The sequence below is a fragment of the Bos mutus genome, chromosome 9 (genome assembly GCF_027580195.1).
Source record: "Bos mutus isolate GX-2022 chromosome 9, NWIPB_WYAK_1.1, whole genome shotgun sequence".
Classification (NCBI taxonomy): Eukaryota; Metazoa; Chordata; class Mammalia; order Artiodactyla; family Bovidae; genus Bos; species Bos mutus.
The window spans coordinates 39,303,470-39,315,254 of record NC_091625.1 but is presented as its reverse complement, the minus strand read 5'-3'; the positions used below and the strand labels follow the sequence as shown (position 1 = coordinate 39,315,254).

The window sequence follows — 11,785 nt, the reverse complement described above, 5'->3', positions numbered from 1 at the left end:
CTAACCTTACCCAGCACTCCGTATTTAAATGGTGTGCAAAAGAATGTCTCTATTTATATCCATGGCTCTCTGGTTTTCCAACTGACAGCTTTACAATAATGTAGTGTAACTATAGATATTGTCATTGTTTATGACAATACTGTGCTGTCAATACTATTTTTAACATACACTTTGAAGAAGGCAGAGAAAAACGTATTTAGATTTTTCCTTTAAAATTATTAAATAAAAGTAAATTGGCACCTTAAGAAATTTGTTGCAGTTATCTGGAAAAATACTGAATGTGAAAAGACTGTTGCAGAATGAGTGAAATATTATTTATATTTTGTTTTACATTCTTGTTATTTCAGGTAGGTGTCTTGTTTCACTAAGCAGACTAGAAGTAGGGCATAACCACACTTAAAATGTTTTTTTCACCAAGTATCTGGAACATAGTAGCTGTTAAATATGTTTATTGAATAAGAGTGAGATTTTAGTAAAGAGTGATCAGAGTTAGGTAAGATTAATTTGGGAGAATTAGGGACTGGCTCTTGAACCTGATTTGAAGATGGTTTTTACGTAGATTAATAGACGGGGAAGGGGCATCTCAGAGTGAGAGGACTGCAAGCCTGCCTTAATTTTATCAGATTCTAGAGTTCCTTGTGATTACCTCAGCATATTGCTAGCTACAATTATTGTTCAAAATTTAATTATTAACCAACTTTATCTACCTTAGTTTCTAATATAAAGAGCTTGCCTTTACTACTGATACACAGCCTTCTGAATTTTCAAAAGAAAAAACACTTCAGCATTCTTTTACTCCTTGTTTCAAAGAATGTAATGCTGTGTTCCTTTACTTTCTTTTTTTAAAACATTTCCTCCACTTTGCAGCCTCCTCTTGCTTCAGCCCTCTCTTTTCTTTTGTTCATTTTCTTTTTTTGTTGTTGTTGCACTGTGCAGCTTGTGGGATCTTAGTTCCCTGACCGGGGATCGAACCCAGGCTCTTGGCAGTGAGAGTGCTGAGTCCTAACCACTGGACTGCCAGGGAATTCCCTATGTTCCTTGACTTTCATCAGAAGTGTGTAATTAAGTATTTGGTTAAATATAGAATTCTTAACCTTTGATTATTTTTGCTGAGACTTGCCTGGCCCTGAAGCTTACAGACTGGGATCAGTAGTGAATGCACTTCATTTAGCAGTCCTGCGATCAGAATATGATTTCTCATTATCTTGCACAACACTGAGAACAGTGCAGCACAGGGCGAAGGTTGGTCTGCAGCCCTTAGGCCAGCAAAATGCAGCAGACGCACAACTGCCTGTCCGTGCGAACGTTCCTCGCATTAGCCTGGGGAGAAAATATCAAACGTGGCCTTCTCTTTGAGTACATTGCTGATTAATAAGTCCCTGGGAAAATTCCATTAAGGAAAAGAGTTTTCATAGTTCAATTCTCCTTTTTAAAAGCTTTTATTGAGACTAGGTGTTTCTTAGGTAGTTTAATGATTGTCAGTGTCACTGGGGCCCCTCCTGGCACCGCTGTTTATTTCTAAGTTGGGAGCATCACAGTTTTTATCCAGTGCTGCGTGGTTCGCCTGAAAGTCAATAGAAAGAGGAGCAGGGATCAAATCACTGAGGACCTTATTGATCATTTTTCACATATTAAGGCGTTTTTTATTATCTGTTCAGATGAAATTAAAATATTGTAATGTTGTATTCTTATTAAGATTTTAACCTCTTTTTGGTTAATTTTTATTTGTAGAAAATATGTTGATTAACTGAAACCCCCTTTGACCGTAAGGCTTTATTCCTCCAAGCACATGATGAAAATAATGAAAGCTGCTCTACATCTTTTTCATCTTCGCACAGCTCCATTGAGCCTCTGTACCTGACCTACGGGATCATATTTGCCTGTGGCTGCTCCTTCGCCTACCAGCCTTCCTTGGTCATTTTGGGACACTATTTCAAGAAGCGCCTTGGACTGGTGAACGGCATCGTCACCGCTGGCAGCAGCATCTTCACAATTTTGCTGCCTTTCCTTTTGAGGGTTCTGACTGACAGCGTGGGCCTCTTCCACACCCTCAGGGTCCTCTGCATCTTCGTGTTTGTCCTCTTTCTGGCTGGCTTCACTTACCGACCTTTTGCTTCCAGTGCCAAAGATAAAGACGGTACAACCAAAGGAGGCAACAGACTCTCCCTCTTTTCCAGGAGAAAGTTCAGTCCTCCAAAAAAAATCTTCAATTTTGCCATCTTCAAGGTGACAGCATACGCGGTGTGGGCCGTTGGAATCCCACTTGCACTTTTTGGGTACTTTGTGCCTTATGTTCACTTGGTGAGTACGCCGCTCTGGCTTTGCTGGTAACGGGTATTATTATTTCATACAGAAAAGCTTCTCAGAAGAGCAAGAGAGCTCAGATTGAAGTTGGCCTTAAATGCTTTCCTGGTTGTAATTCAGGGACTCTTGAAAGTCAAGGTCTCCTAAGACAAGGTCAGCACAGTCATCCGATCATTACATAGAGAATATGTTTCCTGGTATGCTTTGGTATTTAACAGATCACCAAACCTACACAAATAAAACCAACTTTGTTTTTTTTTTTTAAGAACACTAAAATGTTGGAACAAATGTCATCTATACAAAAAAGCTGACAGGTCCCTTTTTGTTCAAATGGCTTATTAATCATAATCAGGGACAAAGATGGTGCAATGATTTTGTCAACAGCAATAAATTATTTTTCAACAAAGGGGTGAAAAAATTAGGTAAATAGTAAAAGCCAGTGACTTTGACACAAAGAAGCACTTTGTCTACTTGTGAGATACTTCTGAAAAAATGGGAATTCCATTTGGAGGATTATTTGAGAGATGTTAGCAAGTTCCAAATAACAAGAGAGAGCAAGGGTTTCATAGGAAATTAGGATTTCACGTCCTCGAGCACTTTATATTGCTTATTTATACTGCAAAGGCAAATTTCAACCTCTTTATAATAAGAGTAAGCAGTGTCTAAAGTATTTGCCCCTGGCAAAATTTGCTCAGAAGTGCTTATTATTATGTTTCTTCCTTTATTCTTGTTGTTATGACTGAAAATGTATTTATAGTTCAACATAGTTGATAAATGATAAACAAAAATGGTACTAGGATAAGTTTTTCTTTTATGTGTATACTGTGTGATTTGGAGTTTTTCTAGCTTTCAGTCTACTTTTGGATGCTTGTGCAATTTTCTTTAGTTAAAATTCTGGCGCAATTTGGCAGTGTAGTTCAGAGAATTACTGGGGTCAAGGGGTCAGCTACTAAATGACATCATCAATCCTTTGTGGATCTAAGACAATTAGAATTCTTAATTCTCCTATTCTCTTTTTGCCAGAGGTTTTAAGGAGGCAGCTGGGGTGATCAATGGGGAGACAAGGAGAGGACTAGCTTTTAGGACTCTGAACCATGAGGCATTTTGCAGAGCCTGAGTTACTAGGTAAAATGACCTGGTATGTCACACCTATCACATATGAAGTCTGTGGCTAAGAAAACATTTGTCGTGTCCTTTTCAAAGATGAGTAGATTTTTAAAAAAAAATTCCGTTTGTTATTACAACGTGAAAACCCTTAGAGAAATCAATATCTCAACTTTGCTGCTGCTGCTGCTAAGTCGCTAGTACCTGACGTTTACCAAAGGGCAAGTGGTAGTTGATTATCTAGTTATTTCTGGTAACTTCTAGTAATGTAATTTGTAAATTAATTTACATATATTATTTCATTTGACCTTTCACAGTAAACTTGTGAGGTAGGCAGAATAAATAATATTAGCTCATGATTTACAGGCTGGAAAGCAGATCCATCATTAACAAAGATTTTGAGCAGCTTCCCCAGAATCATGGCAGAGCAGGGGCTGGTTGCCTCCTGCTGTGTTTACCTGGAGAACACACCTGGCATGGTCTTCCTCTGGTGCACACCAGCTCCCGTCCCCAGATATACCACTGGAAACCTGCATTGTATTGAAGAGGGAGTGAGTGTTCCCTAAGAACTTCCATAAATATGTTATTGGTCTTTTTCTTAAAGTAGATGAAATTTCATAATGAGTAATGAGTTAGACAGTGTTACAGTTACTACTGTCATCAGGAAGCTGTAAATCAGATTGTACACAGAACAACAAGGTCTCTGTTAACTCAGATAACAAACCAGGCCTTATTCTGCTGTCCCTCCTTCCAGGCATGTTTTCTTACAAAATGTGATACTTTTTCATTTGGGATTTTTCTCCCTTTCGAACTCTTATGGCACTAAGGCCATGGTGGAGAGGAAATACCAGTTACATGCTGGGCAGGTGGTTTAAATCTCCTGTTTGATGAGCTCGCTGAGTTTGTCACTGTGTTGTAGTTTAAGGTTAGGATTAGGGATATTCGATACTCAATCCAGACTTCATGCAGTGAGATACCACCTCCCTCCTTAGAGGGGGGAAAAGGTGTCTGAAGTCGTTACAAGGACTGGTAAGATGGTGTTCAATTCATGTTGAATGTTGAAGGGAAAATGCCTGTAAGGCATAAGAACCTGTGCTGAAGGAACATAAAATGTACTCTGAGTAGTAATACCGACCATTACAGTTTATAAAGGAATTTTACAGGCATTACCTTATATAATCTTCACCACAGTGCAGCACCTGTAGAGTATCATCCGCATTTCATGAATGAGGCACTGAGAGGTATAAAAACTCGTCCAGGGTCACAAGACACAGCGACTGGCAATTATTAGTGTCATACTTTCATGCAAGAGGCAGTACTGCATAGTTAGTAAAACAGATGCTGGTTTTGTCCCTTTATACTTGGGTAACCTTAGGTAACAGACTCTAACCATCAGTTTCAACATCTATAAAATAGGGATAAATCCTTGTTGTAAGGATGACAAAAAAATGTATGTAAAGCATCTCTCCAGTTCTGGTATAAAAATGAGAGTTATTCAAATTTAAGATGACATGATGGTGAATTGTCTGGTTTTAGTGGACAAGTCAAAGGAGAAAGATGGTATCTTTTTGGAAAAGTGGTTAGTAAAAGCTTCATAGGATTGGAATTGGTCCTTAATCATGAGCTTTGCTGTTAAAAGTACATCTTTAATTAGGGAACTAATTTCTCTATCTAGGTCTCTTTTGAAGGATTCAGAAATACAATGAGTGCTTTCATGGTTATGTTAAAAATTCTAAGGTCACTTGCTTGTTGGACTATGTGTGATGATTTGAGAGAAAATATGTATGCTTTGTGGCATTCTTATTCTCAGAGCAAGGTTGAAAGTTTTCTTTTAGTAGTTGACTTTTAAAAATGAAGAATCATGTTGCTTCCTAGAAGGGGTCAAATGATTCTTTTAAGCCTTCCCAGTTGTAATCTCTATTGGGAGGGTATGAATCTTTTTTCTTCTAGTTTTATTGAGATATGATTGTCCTACAGCATGTCTTAAGTTTAAGGTATACAGCATAATCATTTGAATCGTATACATCTTGAAATGAATATCATAACAAGTTTAGTAAACATCCCATATCTCATAGATAGAAAATTACAGAAATAGAGTAAGGGTACAAATCTTATATATTAATTTTGATGAGCTATAACTTTCCAAATAACCATTCCCATTAACAGCTGCTTTAGTTTTTCTGAATTGCCCTTTTTTTCCTGAGAGTTGTTTTGTTCTGTTTTCTAGGTTAAGGGTTTTTTTTTTTAACTTTTTATTTTGTATTGGAGTATAGTTGATTATCAATGTTGTGTTGGTTTTTTAGGTGTACAGCAAAGTGGTTCAGTTATACATGTATCTATTCTTTTTCAAATTCTTTTCCCATTTAGATTGTTACATAATATTGAGCAGAGGTCCCTGTGTCACTGTTGGTTATCCATTTTGTCTTGTTTTTTATTTTTTTTTAGCTTTTTATTTTGTCTTGGAGTACTGCCGATTAACCATGTCACAGTGGTTTCAGGTGAACAGCAGAGGGACTCAGCCACACATACACTGTATCCATTCTCCCCCGAGCTCCTCTCCCACCCAGCCCGCCACTGACATTGAGCAGAGTTCCGTGTTGCTAGTTAGCAGGTCCTCCTTGGTTGTCCATTTTAATTATGGCAGTGTGTGCATGTCAGTCCCCCACTCCCTTGCTACCCCTTCCCTGCTGTGTTTCCTGTGTTTCCTCTCTGGTAACTATAAGTTCATTCTTTAAGTCTGTGAGTCCATTTTTGTCTTATAAATAAGTTTATTTGTGTAATTTTCTTTAGATTCTGTGACATGATATCTGTCTTTCTTTGTCTGACTTACTTCAGTCATTATGACACTCTGGGTCCACCCATGTTGCTGCCAGTGGCATTATTTCATTCTTTTTCATGACTGAGTAATCTTCCACTGTGTGTAAGTCCCACATCTTCTTTATCCACTCCTCTGTCGATGGACATTGGGGTTGCTTCCATGTCCTGGCTATTGTAAACAATGCTGCTAAGAACATTGAGGTGCAGTATCCTTTTGGAGGATGTTTTTCTCTGGTTACATGCCCAGGAGTGGGATTGCTGGATCATATGGTAATTCTATTTTAGTTTCTTAAGGAGCCTCCATACTGTTCTCCATAGTGGCTGTACAAATTTACATTCCCACAAACAGTGCCAGAGGGTTCCCTTTTCCACACACCCTCTCCAGCATTTATTGTTTGTAGCTTTTTGATAATGGCCATTCTGACTGGTGTGATGTGATACGTCATTATAGTCTTGGTCTGCATTTCTCTGATAATTAATGATGTTGAGCGTTTTTCGTGTGCCTCTTGGCCATTTGTATATTAATATTTCTTTGGAGAAATGTCTGTTTGGATCTTCTGCCAATTTTTAGATTGGGTTATTTGCTCTTTTTATTTGAGCTGCATGAGCTGTTTGTATATTTTTGAGATTAATCCTTTGTAGGTCACTTGGATTAAGTTTTTATGGCTTCTTTGTCTTCAGTTTTTCTTCACTAGCTTCCAGAAACATGCTTTTAGTTTTCCTCCTACCTCTCCATCATTCCTCTTATTAATAGTTTCTTCTGGTTCCTTCTTTTTCACCCTGACTCTGAATATCAAGGGACTTGCCTCTTGATCTTTTCCTGTATTAATTCCAAATGATGATTTCATCTAATTTCCTGAGTTCAGATATCATGTATATGCCAGTGGCTCAAAATTTATATTAATTTAGTCTAAACCCCTTTATTGAATTCTTTACCAAACTTTTATAGCCAACTGCTTACTTAATATCTCCACTTGGAGGACTGCTGGATGTTTCAGATTTAACATGAAGAGCCCTGAAGGTTATCCCCTGTCCTCCAAACCTGTTCTGCCCTCAGCGTTCCTTATCTCAGGAAATGGCAATTCCATCAGGCCCCAAACCTTGGAGGCATCCTTGGCGCCTCTTTCTTTCACACCATACTCCTGATCCAGACCAGAAATCTTGGTGGTTCTCCTTTCAAGATATATTTAGAATCTGTCCACTTCTCAACATCATCATTACTATTCCTCTGACTGGGCCAGCATCACCCCTAGCCTGGATCACTATGTAATAGACTCCTATCTGATCTCCCCACTTCCTTCCTTGCCCTGCTGCAGTCTGTATGCAGAAACCTCAGGTGTTCTTTCAACATAAGTCTCTCAAAATCTTTTAGTGGCTCCCCATTGCTCTGAGAGTAAAAACTAATGTCCTTCTGGTGGCTCTCAATGTAGGGTAAGGAAATTAGAGAAAGCAAGGTTCGGAGAAAGAACGAGACTGGCACTTTACAAGAACAAATCACTTTTAATGAGGCAAGAAGGGGCAGCAGTCAGATTAGTGAGTTGCTGCACTAACCGAAGAAAAGAGTTAAGTATATATATAGGCATATATGTGGAAATCTACTGTCTTAAGGGGGCCTCTTCTTCTCCAAGGTTGTTCAGATTAGTTATGTCTTAAACAGCTGGGGCAAGGAATTCTGGAGATTGGCCAGAGGCTGGGACCAGCCGGGATCTGGGCATAATCAATCTTAATGTCCATTTTTTTCTTCGGGTGAGAGAGTTCTTTGTTTTGTAGAGAATGGTGGGGAGGACCCAGAGGGGAGTTTTAACTCCAGGCTATTTTGAGCGCCTAACTTCCCTTCACTCAGAGTCCTCCGTGGCCTGTCCCCTCCTGTCTCCATCTCATCTGGCCCATCCCCTCACACACTCTGCTCTCAACACTCCGCTGTCTTTCCTGTTCACTTTTAAGGAGGCTTGCCCTGACCACCTGGTTAAACTCCCTTCATCCATTTCCCCTCCACACACTCCCAGACTCTCACACTGCTATTTCTTTGTCATACCTTCTAATGTGTTATATAACTTCATTGTGATGCTGATTGTTTGTTCTCTGTGTGTATACCTCTGTTAGAATGTAAATGTCAAGGCCAACCAAGAGTCCTTCTATGCCTTGTTCAATGAATGAACCCGAGCACCTAGCACAGTGCCTAACATAGCAGTGGGTGCTCAAATATTTGTTGAATGACTAAATGTCTTATGGATTAATCAAAAGGGACACTATATAAGCACTGTTCATCTTCTCTTCATTTTGATCTTTAAAATTCTCTGCTATGATACTAAAATGATGTTTCACATGTTATACCTATATGACATGATGGTATTCATACCCACTCCACAGTTAATCAATAAGCTCAAACTCAGCAGACCTCAGACTTAAAAGTACCACTAATGCCATCTGTTGATGGAGAAAAGAGTTGATGCGTTTTGCTTTTGACCTATAGCCGTATATACATGTTGAAATTGAAAATTTATAAATGGAAGAAATTTGTGTGTCTCTGTCACTGTTGTGAGTGTGTGGAGGGATGGAATGGCCGTCCCCATTAACAAGGAAAGCTAGACAGTTGGTGTCTGCTCTCCTGCATAGCAACTGAAAATCTTGCAGAGCCTGGGTGGTGTGAGTGAGAACAGAATGGGGATACAGGCCCAGAGCACTGACCACAGGGCTGCATCAGTCAGATGCCTGGTAAACACCTGCAACTGGCAACAGCGATGCAGCTCTTCTCAGTGGCATAGAACGTCCCATCCGCAGTATGAGAGTGATGGCTTAGTTTTATTGCTTTTACATCTCTCCACCACTACTCGCCTTGAAAAGCAGCACTTGGGTTCTTGGACTCCAGAACATACGGCAGTGAAGTTTTAGGTTTTAAGCTTTGACCCACATAGTTTCTGTATCAGAGAGATGACTGACTCGTGTGTTGAAATTTGTGTTTATTAGCTCATTTTCAAAAAACTCCATAAGATGTGTCAGTTTTGTGGCAGATAGTAATTGTCCTCAAAAGAAATTCTGATCTGGTACGAATATCCCACTTATCTGAGACTATGATTAAAGGCCCCATTATTTGCCTGCCGACAGGGCAATTCAGTGGATACCAAGTCCAATTGTAATTGGGAACAAACAAGTTGTGTTTTTAAATTAGAATGAAATCTGTAGGCAAACAAGCCAATCAATGGGGCATGTAAAACCTCAGGAGATATTTTATGGCTTTGATTAATGCCAGGTGCTCCATGGCTCAGTAGTGGAATGCACCTGTTAGACTTCACTGGCCAGGTTACCACTGGCCACGTTGTAGTCACAGCAGGAATATCGCCCCAGGGTAGAGCTCAGGGTGCTGAGCCGTGTAAATAGGAACAGCAGACATGTTCTTGTCTCTTTGTGGCTTCCTCAAACGGAGATTCAGGTGACATTTGTCAAGAATCTGTCATGTGCCAAGCATCTCCACAAAATCTCACATAACCATCACAAGGGTGAGGGTAACAAATGTCATAAACAATTATATACTTGGAGCCAAGGAAGCGACTTTGCTAAATAAGCTATGCTTAGTCAGGGTCAAGCACTGAGTTTGCTCAGAGCTGGGATTTGAACGTGGGTCTCAGACTCTGAGTCTCGTGTTCTTTTCGTAGAGTTGTCTGTTCTCTCTTCGGATCACCTGAGAGGTGGCGTGCTGCCTGCCATCAGCCGCACTGGGCCGGGACCAGGATTTTCTTTGGCTTTTGCATGTTTCCCCCGTGTTCTATCAGAACTAAGCACAGAAGCAGGGCTGGACCATTCAGGCACTCAGAGCACGCTGCACAGCCGTGGAGAGGACTCCGAGCAAATGGGCTGATGTGAATGACAGGGTGTCATGGAACTGCTCTCTCAGCCCCTGTGTCTCCTCTTTTGGTCTCTAGGACGTTGTGAATATGAGAAAATCAAGTGGAACATGAAATATGCATAGTTTCTTGCTCAGTTTGGTTTTATACAGTAAACATTAAGCATAGCCGAAGAAAAAAATGGACAAATGTACAAATCTATAGTAAAATGTACAAATGTATTTGATTGATAACAGAGTACTATTATAGGAAAATGCGAAGAAACAAATTGCTTGAATTTTAGAGTTACATATAAACTCTGAAGACCCTGATAGATCTTTACGTGTCCCGTGTGTGTGTGTGCTAAGTCACTCCAGTCTTGTCCAACTCTTTGCGACCCTATGGACCGTAGCTCCCCAGGCTCCTCTGTCCATGTGATTCTCCAGGCAAGAATGCTGGAGTGGGTTGCCATGCCCTCCTCCAGGGGATCTTCCTAACCCAGGGGTCAAACCTGGGTCTCTCATGTCTCCTGCATTGGCAGGCAGGTTTTTTTTCCTACTAGTGCCACTTGGGAAGCCCGCTGAAGTGTCCTAAGACACTGAAGTTTCCTGAGAAGGCCCTAAAAGCATTGGAGAAACTGTTCCTTCTCTTGTCCCCTCGCCATATCTATAATGTTTTTTCTTGTTTTTTTTTAATTGAAGTATAGTTGATTTACAATATTATATTAGTTTCAGGTATACAACATAGTGATTCAATATTTTTATAGATTTAAAAAATTATATAAATTTATTATAAATCTATATAAATTCATTTATAAATCTATAATAAAATTTATTGTAAGATATTTAAAGTTGTTATAAGATACTGGCTTTAGTCCCCATGCTGTACAATATGTCCTTGTAGCTTACTTAAGCATACTAGTGCGTACCTCTTCATACCCTATTCCCTGTTTTGCCCCTCACCCCTTTCCTCTCCCCAGTGATAACCACTAGTTTATCCTCTGTATCTGTTTTTCTGTCTTGTTAATTTGTAAATTTCGCCAGGTCTTTCTGTTTAATTGTCTCATGTTTTATTTGTCAAAATATAATATTCTCTAGAAAATGTCAAAATTTAACTGTAATAGGGATATTTGCTTTATCCGTCAACTCGTCGGATTAATATCAAAATTTTTTCAAGTTTGAGGAACCTAAATTTAGCTGATAAGGGGTCCTATCCTGATTTTTCTGTCAACTAGAAAATAAATTGTTATGATAGAGAATTAACACAATAGAAATATTAATTTGAAGACTCTTAAAGGTATGAGGGTAAACCTGGATGTTGCCTTTTGCCCTGCATTTACCAGGTGGCTCTGGTGGGTGGAGAGAATTGTCTGATCAATTGAGAGTACCTTCTGCTAGTTTAACCTTCTCTCTAGGTTCTGGGACATCTCTTTGGAAAAGCCCTCACAGACACTAACTCCAGTGATTACAGAGTATCGAGGGAGAAGGTAACTTACGTATTCATGATGTAGGGAAGTGTCTCTAGATCCAAAGAAAGTTTGAGGAGTGCCGGTCTCTTACGTATCCGCCCCCAGATGCCACTGTCCCTTTTCCCCTTTGCTTTCCAGCCCCATTATCTGTATCTAGTTTTTTCACTCCTCTACCTTTTGGCAACTCACTTATCATCAGAAAGTTTATATTGCCTCATAACAAATTGGAGAAAAGCTCATTTAACTGTAGTTAGTGTGGAGGCAGAATTGC

At 39.6% G+C, this 11,785-nt stretch overlaps 1 protein-coding gene and 1 non-coding gene across 2 annotated transcripts in view; one reads left to right on the top strand and one right to left on the bottom strand.

Annotated features, from left to right (window-relative positions):
* Positions 1 to 11,785, top strand: part of SLC16A10 (solute carrier family 16 member 10) — a 119,420-nt gene that overhangs the window by 72,238 nt on the left and 35,397 nt on the right. Inside the window, exon 3 of the mRNA XM_005890219.2 lies at positions 1,839 to 2,301. Within this exon, the coding sequence (XP_005890281.2) occupies positions 1,839 to 2,301 (463 nt within the window). The remainder of the gene's footprint in view (positions 1 to 1,838; positions 2,302 to 11,785) is intronic.
* TRNAE-CUC (transfer RNA glutamic acid (anticodon CUC)) lies at positions 952 to 1,024 on the bottom strand. Its single transcript has one exon. It is a non-coding gene; the product is annotated as a tRNA-Glu (tRNA).